Source organism: Podarcis cretensis, assembly GCF_951804945.1.
Source record: "Podarcis cretensis genome assembly, chromosome: 17".
NCBI lineage: Eukaryota > Metazoa > Chordata > Lepidosauria > Squamata > Lacertidae > Podarcis > Podarcis cretensis.
Window position 1 is genome coordinate 1,429,606 of NC_137187.1, and position 25,098 is coordinate 1,454,703.

The following is a 25,098-nucleotide window of genomic DNA, read 5'->3' on the forward strand; positions in this document are numbered from 1 at the left end:
TACATATCGAATAAATGAGTCTCATTTTTAAATAAGCATTATGAAATAGTTAAATTAACAATCAAACAATGAGGTTTCTAATTAGTAGATAAACATTTTTCTATATGATGAGCATGAGGTCTTTCTTCATTTAAAAATGTAATAGACAATAAATATCTAAAGCTCTACCATCCACGACTATTCTACCACCAACTGCCTTTTGTTATATATCCTGATTAGTTTTTATATGCTGATATTGTTGATTGTGGTCTTTAAAAATGTAACTTACTCTTTTCTTTTTAATAAGCCACCCTGGAAGGTTTCATATCCTGAAATACAGGATATAAATGAAAAGGGAATAAAAGCAAACATCAAAATATAATTTGAGCCACAGTGCTTTGACTAAAAAGAAATGATGTATGTGAGGAAAATCTCAAAATGTTTTCTGGCATGTTTTTAGGAGAAAGGGAAAAACAAGCAGACTCAAATATGTGATCTTCTGGAAGGCAAATAGCTCCTTACCTTGATGTGTCTGACAGTGAACACAACAGGATCAGCCAGATAAACCTTATTGCTGAATTCTTTATTTATTGCTGCTGTAATAATGGGAGAATTCACGATGACAGAGTGATTGGTAGACAAGGCTTCCATCCCCAGTTTCATGCTGGCATTTTCTGTGGACAGGTAGGGGCCCAGGTTGTTGTATAGGACAAAAGCCACTCTGATTTCACCTGGAAGGAGAAAACGGCATAATGGGGAGATTAAGCTAGCTCCCCTCCCACCCATAACCTTTTGCTCTGAGTTTGCTCATCTTGCAGTGAACACATCACAACGAATATGCTGTATTCTATCCACGTTTCTCATAGGAAAAGATTTTTACTGCTGCTCCCAACGTTTTCCAAAAGCAAATATGAATTTTCATGGACACAACAGCCGTGGTAATGGCCTGATCACTTTTAAGTTACTTTTCACAGACGCTGGTGGCTAGGAGAGGTTCTTCAGAAGCTGAGCAGAGGAAGTTACAATAACATCACAGAAAGAGCTATGGCAGAGGTGCTGGGGAAACCTACACATTTTGTGGCAGTGCTTCTTCCACTAAGTGCAAAGTTGCAGGAGGGTTCGGCTTGCCATTAACTAATAACAAACCTAGTCCTGCTAGGACTAGGCATTCGAATTCTTCAACAGGACGAAAAGGAAAAAATAAATACCTGTATCTATTAATGCTATCAAAAAATATGTTTCCTGTACATTCTGATCAAAATGCCTGTTCCAGCATATTACAAACACAATTCAATTAACCAGCTAATTTCTATACATGTTAAGCAGGAACCTTCTCCATTTACAGACCACTTCAATTCTTACTATTATAATTAAGATTAATTATAATTCCCTAGTGTTCTGTCGATACTTTACATGTTTTTAATGAAGCAAACAAAAACGTACTGGAGGCATAAATATTAAACATTCAATTTCTGTTAACTCTTTAAACACCCTTCTAATTTTTTGTACACTCTCCAGACAGGCACACATAATAGAATGCAGTCTCATAATCCCCAGAAAATGTACTTTTTCACCTGAGTAAGTTGTATCTTGTAGTGAAATAGTAGATATAGAATAATTTGATTAGTAAATGTTCTATATGTCTACTAGTATCTCCACATAAGAAATTTATTCCATTTTCTCTTAAACCTATATTTTTGATCCCCCTTCTATCCACATGTTCCTTTAACAGTGCTGTAGACAGAGATCTAGAGTGATCACAGTGTCAGACTAACACCTGGGAGACCAGGGTTCAAATTCCCACTCAGCCGTGAAGTTCACTGGGTGACTTTGGGCCACTCACTGCTTCTCAGCCTAACCTACCTCTCAAGGTTTCTTGTGGGAATCAATTGAGGAGGAGAACCAGGCACCCCACCTTGTGCTCCTTGGGAAAAGGGTGGGATAGGAATGCAATAAACAAACAAATATTGGCCTTTAACGAATATAACCTTGATAACATTGAGGGAATGAATTCCTAATTGCCTTATCTGTGTAAGAAAGGGTATTAATTGAAGATAATAAAGTGGTAAGAGCCTAATACTGTCAACCATAGGTTGACAGATCACACAACAGTCATACCTTGGTTGTTGAACGCCTTGGTACTTGGACGTTTTGGCTCCGGTTTGCGAACATTCTTTGGAAGCCAAACATCCAATGCAGCTTCCAATTGAGTGCAGGAAGTTCCTGCAGCCAATCAGAAGTTGTGCTTTGGTTTTCGAACCGTTTTGGGAGTCAAACGGACTCCCGGAACAGATTAAGTTCAACAACCAAAGTACGACTGTATTGTAAAGGTAAAGGTAAAGGTACCCCTGCCCGTACGGGCCAGTCTTGACAGAGTCTGGGGTTGTGCGCCCATCTCACTTAAGAGGCCAGGGGCCAGCGCTGTCCGGAGACACTTCCGGGTCACGTGGCCAGCGTGACATCGCTGCTCTGGCGAGCCAGAGCCGCACATGGAAACGCCGTTTACCTTCCCGCTGGTAAGCGGTCCCTATTTATCTACTTGCACCCGGAGGTGCTTTCGAACTGCTAGGTTGGCAGGCGCTGGGACCGAGCAGCGGGAGCGCACCCCGCCGCAGGGATTCGAACCGCCGACCTTTCGATCGGCAAGCCCTAGGCGCTGAGGCTTTAACCCACAGCGCCACCTGCGTCCCACGACTGTATTGTATCTCCCCATTAAAAAACAAATCTATTCTTTTTTGTGTGCCAAAATTCTAGACTTGCTGCTGAAGATCATAAATAGTGTAACATTAGTTCTATATGTAATTACATGTTTATTACCAGGATGTAATTAAGTTTAAACCAAGTTCCTGGCTGGGAGGTTCAAGGAGCTTCACCCGGAGCTGCACACCAGTTACGAAGAAGAAAGCATTGAGGCTAAAGTGAAGATCGAGCTTAATGCAAATATATTCTGAAAAGCAAGCTGCTGTAGAAGGAAGAGGAAGAGAGCAATTCTACAAGGAACTCCAGGAATTGCAGCAGAGGGCTCGTCCACACTAGTCCCGTGCTTCGAAGCATGGGTCCAAGAGGTTTTCCATCTGCCCTGTTGCTTTCCCTAGGAATACCAGCTATTTACCACTGAATCAGAGCAAACGTAAAGGTAAAGGTAAAGGGACCCCTGACCATTAGGTCCAGTCGTGACCGACTCTGGGGTTGCGGCGCTCATCTCGCTTTATTGGCCAAGGGAGCCAGCGTTTGTCCTCAGACAGCTTCCGGGTCATGTGGCCAGCATGACTAAGCCACTTCTGGCGAACCAGATTAGCGCACGGAAACGCCGTTTACCTTTCCGCCGGAGCGGTACCTATTTATCTACTTGCACTTTGACGTGCTTTTGAACTGCTAGGTTGGCAGGAGCAGGGACCGAGCAGCGGGAGCTCACCCCATTGTGGGGATTCGAACCGCCGACCTTCTGATCGGCAAGCCCTAGGCTCTGTGGTTTAACCCACAGTGCCACCCGCGTCTGTAAATCTGCAGAAAACCCAACTGACATTTGTTCTGATTCAGTGGCAAACAAGTGATTTTCCTGGTGGGAAACCGAAGGACGAGCCCCAAGAGACGGGAGGACTATGCCACCTTCTGCGACTCCAGAAGAACAAGCGCCAGAGCTCTTTAGTTCTTGCTAAAATGTCCTACGCCCAGGAAAAAGCCAAAGAGGCATGGAAGTGGACTGGCTTCAGAAGGAAGGGCAGGAGCCATCATAACCAGGATATCCCAGAGACAGTGGGAACCTGTGTCGCTGACAGAATTTCTAGGCCCCAAAGTGTATATGAGAAAACAATAAGCCTCCAGTTTCCCAAGTGTGCAGAATTGACACTAGATCCCAAGGCCAAGGAAAGGGCAGCTGTCACTCGTACATAATTGATATGGCTATACATGCCACACTTGTTCTACATACAAACCAGTCAGCCAGAAACGTGAGGAGCTTAAGCAAAGAGAGATAAATGAGTTAAATGGCACCAATCAATTCTTTAACTTTTCAAAAAAGCCTCTGCAGGGAGGAAGGAGAGGTAGCCCATTCTACAGGTGTGCGCCAGTGATGCTTGGGCACTGAGCAGTATACCTAAATATATAGCTCTCTTTTTCCATATAGTATGATGCAAGAAAGAAATTCCAAAACAGATAATCTGTATTTAAACCCAGCAACTCAGGATTTTGCTTCATTAAGCTTATAAACCATAGTCTTTTGTATGTAATATTCAGCCCTTCATTGTCACTGTGAGAACAACACAATCTGTACAAAACTAAAGCCTTTTCTTCAGTCCAAAGTTCAATTTCTTTTACTCTATTATCATCCTTTACATTCGTTGCTATGCTGTCATCAATTAGGCCAAAGAGGTAGGTTTTAGGCAAGTCACTTTTATTCAGCCTCCGTGTGAAATATGTGGATAATAATACCCATAATAATACAGGGTTGCCATAAGGATTAAAGCAAAATGGTGTGTGTTGCAAGTGCTGGACATGTGAAAGGTGAACATAATGCATTGTTCTTCTTGTCATAATTGTTGATTTTTATTATTTATATATTTATTTGAGGTCTCCAAATCCCTCAGGGCCTTTTCAGATGTTCCATCCTGACATTGCACTCCAAAATCTCCAAATAACGCCCAAGAAGGTTGGGGTGATTGGGGTGGTGTGCTAAGATGAACCTGCAATTTCACAGCTGAAAAACTCACACCTGCCCACTGGAACTCCCAAGTTTTCATTAAAAAAGGCACTTAAGGAGAAGTAGCGATAGACTGCCCAGTGAAAAACACTGTAAGATTACTGACCAGGCCTCTGAGATAACTCATTTGCATCTAGAAGAAGCAAGGACACAAAGAAGCTGAGTCCCCCAAAACAGTATGGACAGTTCAGAAATGGAGAAACAAAGGAATAATAAAAAGCAGAATAAAAAAGGAGCCTGAACAAAACTACCAGAGGTACAAATATCAATATCCTAGAGGAATAGGAAGAATATAATATAATCCAAAAAGATATAAAGCATCAGCACCCGAAGAAACAAAACTACTGGTTAGGGATGGATGGATGACTATATTTCTGATCTGTGTCAGTTTCATGAGTTCATTCCTGTTTGCACAGTATAATTTATAATATATTTTCACATCATGAAAGAACATGGTATCCTGGAAAGAGCTCAGGTCACAAACAGGCAGGCTAAGCCTGTTATTTCGGAGGCATAGAAGGTAAACAACTATTACCCATGAATGGGGGGAAAAAATACTATTTCCTGGGCTCATGTTAAGTTTAAAACTGTTAGGCATGATAGGCTAGCCTTCCTTTCTACAGCCACCCCACATTCATCCTGTCTTGAGCACAAAGCACCAACATGAAGTAAGAAATGCTGAGACACAGAAGAATATAGGGATTAGGATTAGGGCAAGCATCATTATGAGCTTCATTTGACAGCCGTGTGAGGAATAAACCTATTCAACGGAACAAACTTGACTTGTTCATTTGAAGTCCATTCAATTTTACCAATGGAAGCAACGGTTTAGAGGCATGGAATAAAGTTTTTTTTTTTTTAAAAAATTGGTATGTGTTTTGACATTTTTAAAAAATATAAGTGAACCCGTACACCACATTGGTAGATTTTTTTTTTTTTTAAATCAAGCAGTTTATACATTTTCTAAATAAACAAATTTCTGAGTGAAACCTACGTAGGTCACAGTTTTTTTTTCTCATGCCAGGGGGTGCCCTTTGGCAAAACATGCCAGCAACGCTGCTGATGGACAGAAGCAAGGCCTGCACCTTCTTCCGGGTGATTTTGCACCTGACATTATTACGAAGTGGGGTGGGAAGAAGCAGAACTGCAGCCACTTCCGCACTAAGAAAAATAGCACCATAAACACTGTTCGCTGCACCTTGGGCCAGTCAATCAAAGCAGGATCTTCAACAAACTGGTCATGGTTGATGGACCATGTAAAGACATGACCTTCTTGCCCACAGCTAGAAAATGAACGTGAAGATTCTTTACATACAAAAGGTCCAGGTTTCCCCTTTAAAAAATGTCAGATCTCATAGCTAAGAAATCCCACTCTGCCTGACACCCTGGAGAGATGCTACCAGGCAGAGTGGATGGGATTCGGCTAGATCAGGGGTCTGCAACCCGCGGCTCCGGAGCCGCATGTGGCTCTTTTACACCTTTGCCGCGGCTTCGGGCGGATACTAGCGAGGGAGGAGGCGCATTGTGTGCCCCGACACTCCCCACTGTGGCGGGCGCTGTACTGGCTGTGACGGCGCATGAGGGCGGTGCGTGCGTTAGTCATGCACCGCCCCGACGTCACCTTCCCGCCCGCATGCTTTAAATGTCACAATGGTTTTGCGGTTCCCAGGTTTTTTTTCTTCGGAAACGGGTCCAAGTGGCTCATTTTGTCTTAAAGGTTGCAGACCCCTGGGCTAGATGGACCAATGGTTTTGACTTTCTAATGCAGCCCAATATATGCAGTTAACTGGTTGGAGCAAAACATTTATTGTTTTATTATTTTACACAACACTTACATGTCAAGATGGCTTCTAAGTGGTTTACAACTACAAAAACCAGTGCATGATTAAAACACACAAGTTCCATCAGCGTACTAAAACATCCTTAATTGAAATATATAATAAAACAAGAAGAATGACAATTAAAACAGCTTAGGAAAAATGCCCAAATCACACCCTAGTTAAAACTATAAAATCAGGACTTCCGGGTTAGCGCGATCTGGTTAATGGCGGATTCCCTCCGAGCTCCGGAGGGAATCGGCTCCGCTGGAGAAGGGTTCTACCGCGACGGCGACGCGGGGACCCTCAGAAACCGCAGGCGCTGAAGCCTGCGGACTTGGTGACTCGGCGGGCACCTTAAGCGCCCCCCCGACCCACGAAGAGCCTTTTTAAAGGCTGCGGAGAGGGTACGGGGAGCGGCGTGGTGCTGTGAGTGGACCGCTACTGCAGTGGAGCGTAGCCGCGAGCCATGGCCGGAGACCGCTGACTTTCTTCCCTGAAATTCGGACTTTAATTCGGACTTTAACCCATGAGTAGAATGGAATTTGGACTTTAAAATTTTTACCTTTGAATTCGGCACAATCGGGGGATGTGCTAAAGGGAAGTCCGCACCCCCCTGCTTACAGAAGATTTAAAGCAAGGATCGGAGAACTAAGGTGGAGAGTTTTTTCTTTTCGGTGTTTTTTAAAAGATAATATTTTCATGAGTTTGACAGAAGAAGATTTGTGCTGGAGAGTAAGAGTGGAATTTTAGAAGCTTTTGCTTAACCCCCCCCCCCTCAGACCCGGGAGTGTCCTGTATGTGAGCTGGAGAAAAAGGAACAGGAGTTTGACAGCTGTCAAAGGAGCTGTCAAACGGGCAGTGAAAGTTAAAAATCTTATTATTTAACACTTCTCTGGACTAAATTTGTTACATTTGAATTAAAGAGGTTGGGAACAAAGTAGTGAAATAACAAAGTAACGGACTGTTGGGAAAGGACTATTAAGTAACCAGAATCCCCCTAGGGGAAACATTGAAACACTACAATGGCTGCAGATGGAAAATTACAGGCAGAGATAGAAAGAATGTTCTTTCTCGTGGGAATTTTGCAGGAGCAGACTACGGCTATGAGTAAACAACTTATAACCTTGAACTCTAAAATAAGTGACTCTGCTGAATGCACAATGGACTTGACCGGAAAAAAATCTGCAGCTGAATTAGAAGAGATAACTTTGGAACAGGAGGAGAGGGAACAAGGAGTGGAGTATGTACAGATGGAGAGTACCAACCAGAAGCCTACATTGCTAGAATATAAAGAAGAAGACTTTTGGATTACAAATCTGCGAAAGATGCGAGAGAGGAGGGAGGAAGCCCCCGGAACACTTGGAATACTTGAATTTAAAAGAAACAAGAAATATGATTGGGGCTTCCTCTTTGAGAATGGAAGATCAGTTGACCTTTCGCAGCAGCTGTTACCAAGTATTTTGGATGGAAGAAAATCTGATGAGACTGAGCTAGAACTCTTTCGAGACCCGATGACCAACAAAGAGGGCTACCAACAAAATCGGCAGAGAGAGACTGACAGAGACTTGAAGGCCTCAGATGTGAGGAATCCAGGCTAAAAACTGTTTTTGTGGACATTCATTTGGGAAGGGACAGAAACCGGGGTGGGGGGGGGGGAGAAAGAATTTTAAAAATGTTTATGACCTTTGTGTTTGATTATTATGACCTATTTTTAAGATATAAGGGAAATTCGTGGAAGGAATTTGGGTCGACCTTAGAAAAGGATTTAATATTTATAAGAAAATTGGATAAGTAAAATTTGGCCAAGTAATATGAATCAAGTATTTTTTTTTTTTAAAAAAATATACTTATATAACAACAATATGTTAAGGATGAGAGATATGAGCTTGCTGAGTTAATTAAATTAAATTAGGATGTATGAAGGAGGGGTGGGGGGAGGTCAAGAACTGGGGTTAGGAAAGTAAGGACATGAAACCTTATATGTGTTGTTTTTGTTTGTGTGTGTCTGTGTTTATAAAATGTGAAAATCCAATAAAAATTTTATATAAAAAAAAACAAAACTATAAAATCAGAAGCCTCAACAGCATTGGGACAGAAGTGTGCTTTGTGGCACCTCGCAAGAGGTAGATATGTTGTCCCCAATCCTATTTTCTGGCAATGGTCATGCAGGTAGTAGCATTGCCACCAGAGAACAGTGCCTCCAACTCCCAAACCACTGAGATGGTCCACAATGATACCACAGCCAGTGGTACCCAAAGCCACTGTAAGATCCATCAGCAGTAGTAGAGTTTCACTCTCCCTGTCTCTCCTTTGAAGGGGGACATCTGTCAGGACAACCAGGGCCCATAGAAGAAGAGAAGAAGAGTTTGGATTTGATATCCCGCTTGATCACTCCCCTTCAGGAGTCTCAAAGCAGCTAACAATCTCCTTTCCCTTCCTCCCCCACAACAAATACCCTGTGAGGTGAGTGGGGCTGATAGACTTCAAAGAAGTGTGACTGGCCCAAGGTCACCCAGCAGCTGTATGTGGAGGAGCAGGGAATCGAACCCGGTTCACCAGATTACGAGTCCACCGCTCTTCACCACTACACCACATAGCATGCCTGAACTCAGATTGGAATGGGTTCAGATAATCCGTTCCAACAGTGTCAGCAGCTGAACCACCCCCCCCCTTTTGAGCACTTTACCCCCCAAGTTACAAGACTGGGCAGTTGCTGTCAAACACCTCAGAGTCCAGGTAGGGCTTTTTCAGAAGTGGGCCTGCCACTACCTCCTTCAAAATAGTTGGGGATTTATCAGATTCAGTAAGTCCCTCACCCTAACAAGGGGGTGCAGCAGGAGCTCAAATTTTACCGAATACTCGTCTGACCATGACAAAGGGATCAATGCAATCCTTCAGTATACACCCCCACCACCACCAAGGGTGCATCCTGCCTGGTGTGTTGGTCCACCAATAACCTGGGACAGCCCTGGGGTTCTTCATCTTAAGAATACCTCCAACAACTCAGCCAAGGAGGCCACTGGGCAACAGGGTGGATGGAAAGCCAACAGCATCTTCACTCTGACCCAACCCTTGAAAACTCACTCCAAGGAAAGGGGTTTTCTGGCAAGCTGAATGGATCATAGCAACTCCTCCGCCCCAGCCTTCTGACCTCGGTTGGTGTTGCACCAGGGTAGCAGAGCTGAGTCAAATCTACTACTCCCTGTTCACATACCCACAGTTATACAGACCAGTTCAGCTCCCTCGTCCATAATCCAATCATAGATGAGGGTGGTCTTATTATACACTGACCAGACATTGAACAACAGCACCACCAGGTTAGCCGTCTCAGTTCCCTGCCAGGTAGGAAGATTCAAGGGGACAGAATGAAGCCACTGTCCCCTTCTAAAGAAGGTGAAACCATGAAGAACAAAATAAGATAGAAAAGCAAACAATTGTGAGGTGCTGAACTTACCATTCCGGCCATTCTGTTTCAGTGTGTTTGCTGAGAGCTGGATGGCACTTCCATAGCCTGTATTCTGTGGAAACGTCAGGTCTTCTAAGTTTCCATCTGTGCTTAGCCTTGCAACTTCCAACTCTGTTGGTATGAAAGAAGTGAAAAATGAAATGCATGCAAAACATTCCAAAGGATATAACTGGTTAGAAATTCAGGCGACAATCAATATATATAATATTGTCCCCACACCCCCAGATAAAAACGTGAGACCCTGTAAATGGATTCTAGTATGGGCCACATCTTCCACACCAAATTCACTGCTATGCAGAGTTGATCCCCTCTACGTTAGCTGATGAGAAGAGAGAGAGATCCTGCTTAGACCAGGTGGGTGAGCGAGCCTTGTTTCTCCCCTCCCTGTCAAGTCATTTACCAACCCCATGCTCAAAGCTTCCTAAAGTGTTGAACGTGGGGCTGACAACATCCCTCCCGATGTGGTTCCCAAGTAGAACCCCCCTCCACTAGGGATTTTGAAAGATAAGCTGTGTCAGTTGCCTACCAGGTGACATCATAATGATGCCACATGACTGACAGATAGGTGGCCCCTGTCCATCTGTCAGATGGGGCCAGGCTGATCCTGATAAAGTTCTTCAGTCCTTGAAATTCCTCTACACATTTAATCCAAGCCACCAGACTGTGCCTAGAAAAATTAATTCTGCCAAAATTTAGAATGCAACACTACTTCCTTGACCTACTATTTTGGCCATGCTTTACTGATGCTCTATAGACTGCAAGTCTCACATAAATTGTTCATGGGCTGTTAAGTGTGAAAACTAAGTAACTCTTGCACAAACTACTTTATTATCACTTGTTCTTAGGAAGCCAGTGCCAATGCAAGTGAGTGGATGAAACCAAAACAAGTTTCACCCCAATTATTTCTGCTACTCACGAATGTTTTCTGTGTTCTCCCTCACAATATCAGTCTTGAGAAGGTTGTCAGCCAGTACAAAGGCACTTTCTTCCACGGTGTCCAATAACATGGTCGCTGCACGAAGCTGATCACTTGCAGGCAGGTCCCTCCATGCATTTAAAGCTTGCGGCTGCAAGAGGTTATTGACTGTTTCAACCATGGCCTGTGAAGAAGAGGAATAAGATTGATTTCCTGCGAGAGCCCCAACCACTCATTATAGAACTCAATACACCCCGTTTCACTGCCCATCCTTCTCAACTTAATCAATGTTTCTGGCTCTGTGTACGAGATGGACAACTCTCATATCTCCCTACCCATTCCCTCCACACATTTTCCAGATTTGGGATCCAGTCTTTGCCCTGAACCCATTTTTGCAAGCCTCCATTTTCTGCAGTGCCTTGCCTTGCTGACGTCTTCACAGCTCTCTAGTCGACTGAGGTGACAGCCTTGTTCCTAATTGTTCTTTATATATAGAAAAAACCTAACCAGAAAATTTCCTTTAAGTGGCAATATTGGTTTTTAACAGGGACCTAAAAAGAAGCATTGAATCAATGACAGTGACAGAAAGCTCTGTGGACCTGAATTAGGTAATTACTGTCTGCAGCTAAGAAACTGCACTTAGCAAAGAGGCAATCACTCTCTTGCTTAGAAGACTCAGGCCTTGTAAATGACTCAGCTTTACTTGTCACACAACAATTCATGCCTACAGAAGTTCCTCAGTTCTTTTCTGCGGGCTTATACAAGTGGCTTGTTCTTTAGGAGATCAACGTGTATCTGCGAGTCTTTGTTGACAGGGGATACACACTTCTTCCCTGTGAGTCCCTTCACAAGCAGATTGTGAAGGAATGGGAAATGAGAAGTAATATATGTTCACCAATACATTCTGCAGCAAAATAAATATATGAACTGCAACCCATGCACAGCTGAGATCTGAAGTGGCACTATCTCTTGACAAAGGGGATCTTGGGAGTTGTGCTTGCTATCTTGCTTTATTGTGGCCATGAAATAAGTAAAAGCTGCTTGACAGCGCAGCGGACCACCTCAGTGGCAGTTTGTACCGACTGGTCATTTCTCACTAGTCTTGGCTGGCAGGGAGGAGTCCATGAGCAATAAAAATGGACACATGCTCTTATGTGAAAATTAAATGCTTAGGAATAAACAATGGTATGTTTCTTTGTCTGTGTGACTGCAGGCCTCGAAATGACATTCCTGCTGACCCAAATGAAAAGCAGATTTTCTTTGCTGTAAATATACATTAAACTCAAAACTGCTGAACTTCAACAATGGGCCACCAATCCACAAAAACCTTTCTGTGAATCCAACTGAGAGGCTGTGACTAAACTAACTTAAAGTCACCCAGTGAGCTTCCTGGCTGAGTGGAGATTTGAACCCAGGTCCTACCGGACACTCTAACCACTACACCACACTGGCTCTCATAGTGGCCTTGGAAAAGGAGACCGTTTTTAGCTTCTTGACGCTGAGGTCCAGCGCCAAGGGCCTTCTGGCGGCTCTCTCAGTGCGAGAAGTGAGGTTACAGGGAACCAGACAGAGGGCCTTCTCGGTGGAAATAGAGAGCTGGGCATGTATCAGAGAGTTGGGATTAGGTGTTGAATCTCCAGGCATGTTGAATCCATGGCAAATTTAATACAAGTCTGAACACATGATACAGTGATATTTTGTCAGCCTGATATGCTGTATTCACTCAAGCTCTCACCCATGGAAAAAACCCTCTGTGTCAAATATTTCTGTGAAGCTGTAAGCTCATAACTCACCAAAAACACAACACCCACAACCTGCTTAAATGATCTGCTGCAGCTGTGATTTCCTGGAGCTCTACAAATGGGATTTTTCTGCACTTGGTATCAGTTCTCTATTTGTCTTACCATTCCTTCCTTCAGTTGTTTCCCCTCATTATTTACTTTTCTTCTTAGGAATAAAAAAATGTCTATTTCCTCCATTACAAATTCTATGTGGTTTTGGTGTCCACTGATGGTGCTGTAATAATAAGGAACACAAAGCCAAACTATGATATACACAGAGGGGAGGAATGTGAAAGTACCTGGACGTAGGCTCTGCAGGACCGCTCCCGTTTCTGAAGCTGTATCCATAAAGATGGTTGTTATAAACACAGAATAAAAAAGTTAGTGACAGGAGAAAGCAAAATTATATAAAACATCTACTGCAAAACTCGTTTGTCTTACAACTTGTTTCCAAAAAAGCACACTAAGCTAGGCAGTAGCAGTATTTCAATATCACTGAGGACAGGTTAGCTGCTTAATTGTTATTTATAAGAAAAGTACTAAGATAAGCAGTAAACAAAGAATCACAGAATTGTAGAGTAGGGGCCATGAGAGATAATATTTTCAATCAAAACTCTTTTTAAAAGAATTCCTTCATCCAATGACCAACTCAAGCTTATTTTGAAGCCTTCCCTGAAATTGCTCCTTGTATCTGGTCGTAGTTTTGAGATGTCCACCTCTGAGCACTACAGATAAAGGCTTCTGGATATGAAAAAATGTTTCCTCTGGGCTGCTTATGAAGTACTACTACCATATGAATTGGGGCCCCAAGAGACCTCATCGCCACACCAAAATAACCATCATTTTGCTGACTCAGATGTCATTTGCAGGATCATGTGAACTGTATTTCATTGAACATTGGTGCCCTGATCTAGAGAATGATATTCATTCATCAGGACTCCCAAATAACCAATTTACTTTCAATGGGACAAAAGTTTGGATGTGCCCATGGATGTGCAATTCTTCCAGATATTTACCGTATTTTTCGCCCCATAGGATGCACCGGCCCATAGGACGCACCAAGTTTTTTTGGGGGGAAATAAAGAAAAAAAATTATTTCCCCCCCAGGCGCTTGTGGGGCTGGCAGCGGGGAGAAGCGCTCTTCTCCCCACCGCCCGCCTGCAGACCACATCGGGAGACAGCGGGATGGCGGCGTTCCGCCTCCCCGCTGTCCCCCGACCTTGTGGGGCTGGCGCTGCGGCTCTCCTGAAGCCTGGAGGGCGAGAGGGGTCGGTGCGCACCGACCCCTCTCACTCTCCAGGCTTCAGCGAAAGCCTGCATTCGCCCCATAGGACGCACACACATTTCCCCTTCATTTTTGGAGGGGGAAAAGTGCGTCCTATAGGGCGAAAAATACGGTATATACCACCTAATGTAAAAACAACCTCTAAGCGATTTACAAAACCACATTCTGCCGGGCATCCAATTTACCCCTGCCACTCCTGATTTCGTTCTCTGGATTTGTGTGAAAAGCCATTACATTCTGGAGAATTATGCAAGGAAAAAGAGCAAGTGAATGACTCAGAATGTAAGCTGACTCAGAATTCAACACTCTTTAGCACAGCCTTCAGTTGTTTTGGATTACAAGCCCTACCCTGAAATCTGATCTAGTGTCTCAATGCCAAAGCCTACCGAATGCAGCAGGGTCCGCTGAATATTGGGAGAGGTTTGGGTGGGAACAGGAAAGTCATCTTCCACCCAACCCTTCAGTGAGAATTTCTCTGAATCCAACTCACATTTTATTCAATTCCCAAATCATATTCAAGAACTAATCTTTACCCCTTCTGCTTTAATCAACAATGTGCTGAACGCCGCAACAGAACCCACAATTTACGCAGATTATATTGTTTTTTTTAAACAAGCTGAGAAAACAAACTTATTTTAGATGATTTAACTTATAAGGCAGGAATCTGAATTAAAGGGTTTAATTATGCAAGCTATCAGAAAGTTAGAAAATCTGCCTAACAGAACACAATCTGGGGAAATATATGACAGATTGAAGGTGAATGAAGAACAGCAAAAGTATTTGGAAACATATAAAATATATAAACAGCTTGACTTCTCAAAATAAATATTTGTTTGACAAGATAGGTAAATCATTGGCCACTATCTATATGATGAGCAAAAGAAAAAAATAATAAAGGAATATAATGAGTTTGTTGTTAAATCATAAGCAATGTTATAAGAATGTGAAAATTAGTTTAAAAAGCTTTCCGCAATTACATTTCTTTAACAAGAGAGAATAAAGTAATTTTAAAAGGTGTTAATAGTTCAAAGCTAATGAGAGGGGACAGGGAATTCACTGATGTGAAAAATAAGGCTACAGGTTGAGGAGGCTTTTCTGCAGTTTTATTCCAACTGTTTAAAAATAAAAATACCATCTCCACAGTGTCTGTTATAAATTAATGTTAATCCCTGATAATCTTCCAACCTGTCTGGAAGAAGCAAGTATGACTGTTATTCCTTGAACCAGACAGCAGCTTGGAACGTACCTGATCAACGGTGCTGAAACAAAACTAGGTCCCCAATTTAGAGCCAGCAAATTTGGTGGCTCATTTCAGCAATGCAGGTGAGGAACATGTGACCCTCCTATCAGCCTCTGCCAGCAAAGCGAATGGACATCAACTCCATGCTGGGAGTTGATGTCCAACAACATCTGGAAGGCCACAGGTTCTCCATCTTTGAAGCAGCAGCATTCTGTGAGCCATGTGGAAAAAAATATGGTGGCCGACTATGTCATGGCGAATCATTCCAACAAAGCAATTTTTAATTTTTTTTGCAGGGGGCCATTTTCTGTGCTGAGTTGAACCACTTGACTTTCACCCCTACACCCCAACAAGTATATAATTTTTCTAAGTACTGTCTATCATCTATCTATATCTATCTATCTATCTATCTATCTATCTATCTATCTATCTATCTATATCTATCATCTATCTATCTATCATCTATATCATCTATCATCATCCATCTTTTTTGAAATGTAGGTGTTTGTTTTTTAAAATCTCATTAAAATAAAACAACAAGATAAATTAAGTAGCATGAATAGCCAATACAATATTTTACTTAAAATGATATACCAAATGGCTGCCACCAAGAGCCAGTAAAGGCCCCACTAAACGGGTACAATTTCAGCATATGCTGAAACTGCCTCACCGTCAATGTAAGCCCCTTTTCTTTGGGGAAAAGATTATTCCAAAGAATGGCTCCACAAGAAAAATAGTCCTCTGCCAGGTCACTGAAAGATGAGTTTCTGCAAAGTGTGGCCACAACCAAGAGGGCCTAAGAAGATTACTTTAGTGACTGAGCAGGTCTGAACAGGAGAAGGTGTTCCCTTCAAATTGTTTTGTGCCAGAGTGTCTTGCCAAACATTTAGCCTACTCAAATAAGCTATTCCTCCACCCTCAAACTGATCTATAATACACTGGCAAGCTTCAAAGTAGTCCACCGCACCATTTTCGAACTATATACAGTAGGACCTACTCTCCCACCTCAAATTCTCGTTATAATGGAGGGATGTGATTCAGCTGACTCACCCTTAACATGGGGCCACTATAGCAGGACTTCTTAGAGTTACCTGGATTTTAAAATTGCTCATAAAAAGCTGTCTAATGAGCTGCTTTACCAGACGGCAGTAAGTACAACTGCCATGTTCTCTTTATGTCTCGCTGTCTTGAGGTGAAACGAGAAGCTGCCAGCACCGTTGCCACCACCAAAGCCTTGCTTACTGAGGTCGGGCAACTGGTTCTTCTGACAAGATTTCATAGAACTTTTGTGAGTTGGTGATCTGTGGGGGAACCACCCTGCAAGATTCTGCCACCTGAGGCAGCTGCTTCAGCTCACCTCATGGGCTGGCCGGCCCTGTATATTTGACTGCAAATACGAGGGAATACTGCTTTGCTTTTGGGTGGTACTAGGGTGCTGTATATTGTCTCCCTGCTTATTTAACTTATATGCAGAATTCATCATGCGAAAAGCTGGGCTGGATGAATCCCAAGATGGAATTAAGATTGCCGGAAGAAATATCAACAACCTCAGATATGCATATGACACAGCCTTGATGGCAGAAAGTGAGGAGGAATTAAAGAACCTCTTAATGAGGGTGAAAGAGGAGAGCGCAAAATATGGTTTGAAGCTCAACATAAAAAAAACAAAGATCATGGCCACTGGGCCCATCACCTCCTGGCAAATAGAAGGGGAAGAAATGGAGGCGCTGAGAGATTTTACTTTCTTGGGCTCCATGATCACTGCAGATGGTGACAGCAGCCACGACATTAAAAGACGCCTGGTCCTCGGGAGAAAGGCGATGACAAACCGAGACAGCGTCTTAAAAAGCAGAGACATTACCTTGCCAACAAAGGTCCGTATAGTTAAAGCTATGGTTTTCCCAGTAGTGATGTATGGAAGTGAGAGCTGGACCATCAAGAAGGCTGATCGCCGAAGAATTGATGCTTTTGAATTCTGGTACTCTTGAGAGTCCCATGGACTGCAGGAAGATCAAACCTCTCCATTCTTAAGGAAATCAGCCCTGAGTGCTCACTGGAAGGACAGATCCTGAAGCTGAGGCTCCAAGACTTTGGCCACCTGATGAGAAGAGAAGACTCCCTGGAAAAGACCCTGGTGTTGGGAAAGATGGAGGGCACAAGGAGAAGGGGACGACAGAGGACGAGGTGGTGGGACAGTGTTCTTAAAGCTACCAGCATGAGTTTGACCAAACTGCAGGAGGCAGTGGAAGACAGGAGTGCCTGGCGTGCTCTGGTCCAGGGGGTCACGAAGAGTCGGACCTGACTAAACGACTGAACATCATCAACAACAACAACAACAACAACAACAACAACAACAACAACAACAGGGTGATGGTGGGACTGTGCTGCTTTTCACTCATCAGTGGCCAGATGAGGTGGTGGAGTCACATTATCCACAAAGGTTTAATCTTTGCCCACTGAACTCTACCAGCTTTGAAGTGTGTTTGTGACGCTGGGCACCAGGAGTAGTCAGTGGTTTCTACAGGCTACATTTCTGCCTAATAAGAATCACTGGCTGAGATGACATTGGAGTTAGTGCTGAAGTCTCTCACAATGATGGCTCTGTGAGATATGCACATCCAGACAGACATTGCTGGGTCTGAGTCAGGCCCAGACATAACTGCAAAATCTTTGCGTTCAGTGTGATGAGGAGACCATGGTTGTAACGATGTCCGAGCTGCAAGCTATGGATTGTTTCCTGCTCACGTATTGACAGGGGAAATGTCTCGAACCACATGCTCATCTCTGCCTTTCCTGGCTAATAAAAATTTGTAAGGAGAGGCTGCTTTCCAGTTATCATGCCGTTCACAATTATTATTAATTTAGGTGCTCTATAACATTTTAAATGATGACAGGGAAGCTGTCTATGCCTCTTAAGGAGGCTGTTATCCATTCGCTCCCCAGGGGATCTTTGAGTGTTGATAACCCAGTAAATCACGGTCCAGTATCTGAGCTCCCGTTTCCAAGCAACATAATTGAGCATAGGGTTGCTTAGCAACTCCAGGCATACCTAGATGATAAAAACATTCTTAATCTTTTTTTAGCTTGGCTTTTGCTTAGGCTCTGAGAACAAAACTGTTTTAGTGGTCTTATTAGACGGTCCCCGTATGCAGATCAACAAGAGAAACTGCACCATCTCCAGAACTTTGGAGGCAATAGGTTATTGGGTACTGTTAAAGCAGTGGCACAAACCAGTGGCCATGCAAGAAGCTGACCCACAATGACTTTGCCAAGGACTGGCAGCCAATTAAATGTCTTAGGACTGAACTACAAAAGCAGCAGAAGGAGGTAACAGAATGGACTGTACCACTTCAGAATACAATGGGTCTGTGCATGTGTCATGTTTTTAAATGTTTCCCTACATGAAATAGCTCACCGCAAACAGAAAAAAGCACCTTAGCAAGAAAACGGCTGGGCTATAACCTTTCTCCCTCGTGTGCCATAAAGAACACAGGGCCATTAAAAATCCTCCACTTGCAGTATGAAGTGATAAAGTCTGTTATTCCACCTTGATATTCAACCTCTGCAGTGACAGGGGTGAGTAACCGTTGTCCCTACATACATTGGATTCCAACAACATTAGCAGAGCCACTGGTTTAGACCTCATCCCAGTCAATTAATCAAATGCATTTCAATTGACAAATGATTATTAATTACAATTAAGCTATCAGAAATTAATTAGATATACAAAACTGGCATATGGATAAGGAAAAAGGTATTTTTTCTTCTGATTTATAATGACCCAATTATAATTCTGCAACAGAACGAAGAGATTTCCTTCCGCATAAAACAGAAGGAGGAATGTCTCTTTTGTTTTTGTTTTTACTTTTCAAAGTGCCTTGGGATTCACTTGAATGGAAAGCAGGATATAAAACAATAAATGAAACAAATCATTCTAAAATGGGACCTGTCACCGTTATTTTTTTCTAACTATTTGTATCAAAGATAAATGGAAAACCTAATGCTCAAGGAATCTTTTTTAATGATAAAATTTTTAAATTGATCCATCTTGTTTATTGGTAGCACAATTCTATACATATCTATGCAGCAGTAAGTCCCACTGAGTTCAAAGATTATTTTTTTTTAAAAAAAAGGCAAATGGGTTAATACTTTAGGTACATAGATTTTTAAATACATTTTATTAAATAAATAAATCCAACTGCTTGTCTGATTATGCAACTGATTTCCATTTGCACAGTGAGACTTTTCCTTCCTCCCAATTCCACTGCAGCCCCACACCTGCACCCCTCCCTCCAAAAAAATATGTAGTCCGGGAAGTCCCGCAACCCTCCAGATCAGATTTGGGGTGTGCATGAAGGGCCTGCAGTGGGGAGGAAGGGAAATCTATTTTCGTGGCACTGGAGATCGCCCACCGTGGCTAAACCTCCACTGCAACCTTGTGGGTCACTCTCAAAGGAAGCCACGCTTGTGAGTCTTTCCCTCCATTGCTATTCCATATTGTGTATGGAAGAGGCGTAACACTATGTCCCCAACTTTCCCACTTATCCAAGAGAACAATAGTCTTGGTTCTAAATTGTTCCAAGTTAGGGTGGCTAAAGAAAATTAAGAAAAGCAAACTAAAGCAATCCAGAAAAGATTATGGTGATCAAAGCAGATCTTGGGTTGCCTGGAAATTAGCTCTTCTTCTTTTTATTACATTTTTTCAACCTGTGGTGGACACAGACAGGGTGCTTTTGATCAATTTCATTGGTGACCTTTCTTTTATCACTTTATCTTTTATTACTCCTTTACGAGCTGGCAACCCATAACTCATTATGATTAATTATTTTTTAAAAAAACTATATTCCACCTAGTTTCCCAAAGGAATAGGAGAAGAAATCAGGGCCCAAAAGAATGCTGTCCGAGGCAGTTGCTTCATTTTCCCTTTTGAGTGAGTTGGCGCTGTTCACCACCAACAGACAGAGAACATCAAGGTCAACAGAACTGCATATACCGTATATTTCGCGCTGTATAGGACGCACCCAACCATAGGACGCACCTTGTTTTAGGGGCTCCATTTCTCCTGCCGCTTCACTGAAGGGGCGCTGCGAAGAGAGGAGAATTTTTCCCCCTTGTTCTCCCCCTCTAAAACAAGGTGTGTTCAGTGCGTTCAACGCACGTTCAGTAGCCTTCAGTGAAGGCAACCTGAAGCCTCCAGAGCGCGTTGGGAGGTCCTGGTGCACTCCGGAGGCTTCGAGTTCCTTTCGACCTGCTCTTTGGGGCTGGCAGGGGGAAGCCCGGCATCCCCCCACCACCAGCCAGCCCCAAAGAGCAGGTTGGGGAGAAGCGGAAAGGCTGTACGCAGCCTTGCCGCTGCCCCCCCGAGCTTGTGGGGCTGGCGGTGGGGGGAAGCGCGGCTTTCCCCCACAGCCAGCCTCAAAGAGCAGGTCGGGGCTGGCAGGGGAAGCCTGGGTCCGCCCCCTCAGCCCCATGGACCACACATTCGCTCCATAAGACGCAGACATTTCCCCTTAGATTTTAAGAGGGGAAAAGTGCGTCTTATGGAACAAAAAATACGGTATGGGGAATACTAAAGTCCTGGCTGTTCCCCCATCTATCTGCTGTTGTTTCCTCTTCTCTCCTTCACCACTGTTAATTTCTCCGCTCTTCCCAGTCCCAAAATTTAGGAAAAATTAGCTGAGATTTCAGTCGCCTTCAACTCCCTCTGCATATTCCTGTCAGAGCCTTCAGAATTCTCAACAGGAAAATTCTTACTAATCTGGAAGAGGGGAAATGGATGGGGAAAGGCCTATTCCCTATATGTTTGATTTTTATCTCCTCCAGCAATGCCTACTGGTGCAGGAGATACTCAGACGGCCACTATAGTTCTGGGAGCCCTGCCAACACGGCTCTCTCAAGTTACTCTAGTATATACATCGCCAGGGAAGTATTATTCTGCTACCCGCTCCTACTATCTGCTGGGACAAAGCTACAAAGAGCTGTCTGCATTCTAATGTTATCTGAAGCCCGAATTGTTCTTGGAATAAACAAATATTTCGCAGGGAGTCAAAAGATGATCTGTTTTGATCGCAGCAAAATGGAAGAGTCATGAAATCCCATCTATACAAGATTGGATCCAAAAGCTGACAGAATATGCCGAATTAGATGGTTTATCAGAAAAAATAAAGAATAAATCAAAACAGGAATTTGTTTCAAAATGGGAGGTTTTCAAAGAATATCTGAAAAAGAAATATAGTAGTTTAAATTCTGTTGCAGCATTCGAGGAACTTCAGTAATAGTTGCAAGGTAGATATAAGAAATTAGATTTATTGAGAATAAGTTTAATTATGATAAAAGTGTGTACTGGCAATAAGTAATATGAATTTGAAATATGGAATAGACGGGAGGTTGGGTCTTTAGTGTTAAGACCAAGAGATGTTTTATTGTTTGCTAAGAAAATTATGTGTCTATGGTTATTTTTGTAATTTTTGAGTAATTTGGTATTTGTGGTTTTTTTTTCTTTATTCTTGTATAAATAAAAAACTTTATTTAAAAAAATAATGATCTGTTAAGTTAGCAGAGTGTGGAGGTTCACAGCTCCCGTGACAGATGCAAGAAGACTTCTCACAGCAAAAAGCAGACGAGAAATACAAAGACGGTGGTGGCTTCACTGGCTGTTATGACTTACCTTATTTAAGCTACGCGCAGCACTGTCTTTTCCGCCTGGCGTCAAGTTTCTCAGCTGCACGTCCAGCAAACCCACCAACTGATCCATGGCGCGAACGGAGTAGGTGATGTCTCCGGCGTTCAGGTGGCTTTTCGTTTGTTCGGCAAGTTCTCTAGCGACGTTGGCAGCTGTCTCTCCCGATTTCAACTACGGTTCAAAGAATGCGAGAAAGCGTTGAGATATTTCACAGCCTCGGCTAAAAACTGAGTTTGGGCTTTTGTATCAGGGAGGTTCGGGATCAGCTTCACAACAGCAACATTTGCCAAGAGCTTTCATGCGTTTGAAGTGCTTCACGTACATTATCGGGTTGTAATCTTGACAACAGCCCTGTAAAGTCAGCCAGTATTATCACCTCCCCATTTAGCACATTCATGCATGTGCGCTTAGAGGTTTAAGGCCACCTACTGAGTTCAGGACAGAAACAAGATTCAAACCAAGGACTTCCTGATTCACAGCTCAGTTGTATTTATGGAAAAAAGCGTCATAACAGGCTTTAGTTGTATATGCAAATGTTCCTCATTAATGCTCTGCATCAGTGCTTTCTAAAACTTGGTCCTCCACTTGCTGTTGTTGTTGTTTTTTGGACTACAACTCCCATCACTCCCAGGTAGCAAAACCAGTAGTCAGGGATGATGGGAGTTGTAGGCCAACAACACCTGGAGAGCCAAGTTTAGAAAGCACTGCTCTATTTCAATGTCTTAAATTATAAAATCAATTCTGAAAAATTCTAAATCTTCTACAACCCGAAGATGTCATCCTCCACTCAGTTAGCTGCTTTTCTTGGGACTATCATGAATTAAACTACAACTAAAACTACAACACAAGCTTACTCAGCCTCCCTTAAAGCAAAATCATATACATACCTATTCAGAAGTAAGTCCCATTTAATTCTGGGAGATTTACTACTAGGTAAGTATATATAGAATTAAAGCCTTATTACCTCTTTATGCATAAAAACCCTCCCTCTTTAGTCATTTTGAGAATGTATTTTTATCTTTTTGGATGATGCTTTTTGTGTTTGTTCTTTTTCGTTGCCAAGGCTGAAGATGATCAACAGGCAGGAACTGCCTTTTAATTTCTCCATTAAAGGAGGATGCCTTTGATTAAAGAAGGACGCCTGTTGAGATTCATAAATCAGCACTAGCAGTGAAACTTCACAGTACTGGATTGACGCACAATATAGTGGCAGTTCTTCTTTATTTTCCTTCTCTCGGTACTAGCCTGATGTGCAATTACAAAACTGAATGGATGGTTTTGAGCATTAGTGCTTAGAACCACCTTATGGGGCGAAATATCTATATCAGAGGATCTCAGACTGAAATCTGCTGAGAGTCTGAGGGTCCTGCTCCTGCGTCTCTCCACCAGGCCTAGGGCAGGGTCTGACAGACTACAAAAAGACTGCTTTAAACTGCTTTTTAATGTGTGTGGGTTTTTTTAATTTTAAAAAATTGTTTTAAACCCGTTTTATGTGGGGTTATTTTTTGGGGGGGGGTAGGGGTAAGTAACCACAGCTCTAAACACCAGATTTTTTTAAGGACATCTGTTTTGTGAAAACAGTGACTCTCTCTGGATACTATTCTTAATTATTTGTGAAAGAAATTTTCGTTTTGAAATAGATGCAGGGGCTGATATCACAGGACTGATCTACACAGCTGCAAATAAAATGTTTTAAATGTGTTGCAAAGTGCAATATATAAATGTGACACTAGGTGTCAACAGTGAGCTAGGCAAAATTCAACGTGTTTTTTGAAACTTTTTTTAAAAAAAACAATTTTCACAGCGTTTTTTATATGTTGTATAGATCCCACCACAGTTATTTCAGAGAAGACCTGCACAGGACTTCAGAACCCCCAGATTAGCAAAAGGCAGAAATCATTTTACATAGCCCATGGGGTATTCTTGATTGTTTTGGATGCTTTACCACAGAAACAAGCTACAAAGATGAGCAGTTTGTATTCACACAATTGTGTAGCTGCCACAATAGAAAAACACATTTGAGTAGATTTTTTTTAAAAGCTTAATGGGAAAATATGTACTTCAAACACCTAGAAGAGTCATTTTCAAACTGGATGACTCAATAAGCCTTTGGCACATATCCCTGACAAACCAGAGCACTAAAGTGACAACACAACCTTTGTGAGTTTCTCTTTTCAGCACTGCCATTTGGGATCACAAGTACACCCAAAACCTTTCAAAGAAAGGACTTATTAAGAGTTCTAAAAGGATTCATTGATGAAACCTTAATACATCACTGGAAGATCAAGACCAGAAGTTGGCCATCAACTTGAATCAAATCCATGAATCCAGTCTCAAGCTAAACAAGGATAAATGCTTTTTTGTTTTGTTTTTTGCCAAGATGAAATAAAGTTTTTTTGGCAGATAATCACACAACATGAGACAAAGCCATGCCCAGAGAAAACAAATTGGTATCTTCTTATGTAAATGCCATCCCAGTGCCAAGAGCACTGATTAAGCCCATTCCCTTCTTCCCTTCAACACTCTCAAACTAGGTTAATATTTCCAAGACATCTCCACAGAGTCAAAACCACTACACCTACTACTGAAATACCATGCTCTAATTTGGGGGTCCAGATTTGAAGTCTGCTTTTAAGAGGATTTATATGATAATCAGCAGACTTCACTAAGAGAACCACCTTATTTACTAGGAATGTGCATTCCACCTCACCCCAAATTTGAGGAAGAAAATAACCAACAGACCCCTGCTACTGTCCCGGGACAAAATAAAACACTCAGATCATGTTCTGTTCAGACTGAACACAGACTTCTTGAAAGAAACCAACAACTCAGATTTGTAAACATAAATACAAGTCAACCCAGTGTATGGCCACCATTTTGGCTCTTGCTCCATTTGGTATATTTTGGAGTTCCAGTAAAAACAAATTAGATCACACAACGCTGAACTTTCCATCCATATTCTAAGCAGTTATTTGTTGATGGCTCATCCCTCCATTCCTAATTTATGAAACCATGTGTTACATCAGCCACCACTAAAATTCATAAGCGAGGGACTGATTGTTTGACGCAGTATCGGGCAGCTTCACAAAAACTACAAAACTCTTGTTTTAATTTGGCAATTCATTAAGAAGGGCTAAAAATGTGTCTTGAGCTATGCCAAAGCCATTTCCCGTCCCCGGGGAGTTGACGTTGCGGGCTGGGAGCATGCCCTCCCCATGCGCATGGGGTGG

At 42.6% G+C, this 25,098-nt stretch overlaps 1 protein-coding gene across 10 annotated transcripts in view; it reads right to left on the bottom strand.

The window, feature by feature from the left end:
* The window catches only part of ADGRL3 (adhesion G protein-coupled receptor L3), a 563,586-nt gene that overhangs the window by 137,594 nt on the left and 400,894 nt on the right, over positions 1-25,098 (bottom strand). For all 10 annotated transcript variants that reach the window (XM_079960222.1, XM_079960225.1, XM_079960216.1 and 7 more), the window contains 5 exons: positions 21,854-22,039; positions 12,961-12,999; positions 10,881-11,064; positions 9,953-10,075; positions 502-710 (listed from right to left, as the gene is read on the bottom strand). In XM_079960222.1, the coding sequence (XP_079816348.1) occupies positions 502-710; positions 9,953-10,075; positions 10,881-11,064; positions 12,961-12,999; positions 21,854-22,039 (741 nt within the window). The remainder of the gene's footprint in view (positions 1-501; positions 711-9,952; positions 10,076-10,880; positions 11,065-12,960; positions 13,000-21,853; positions 22,040-25,098) is intronic.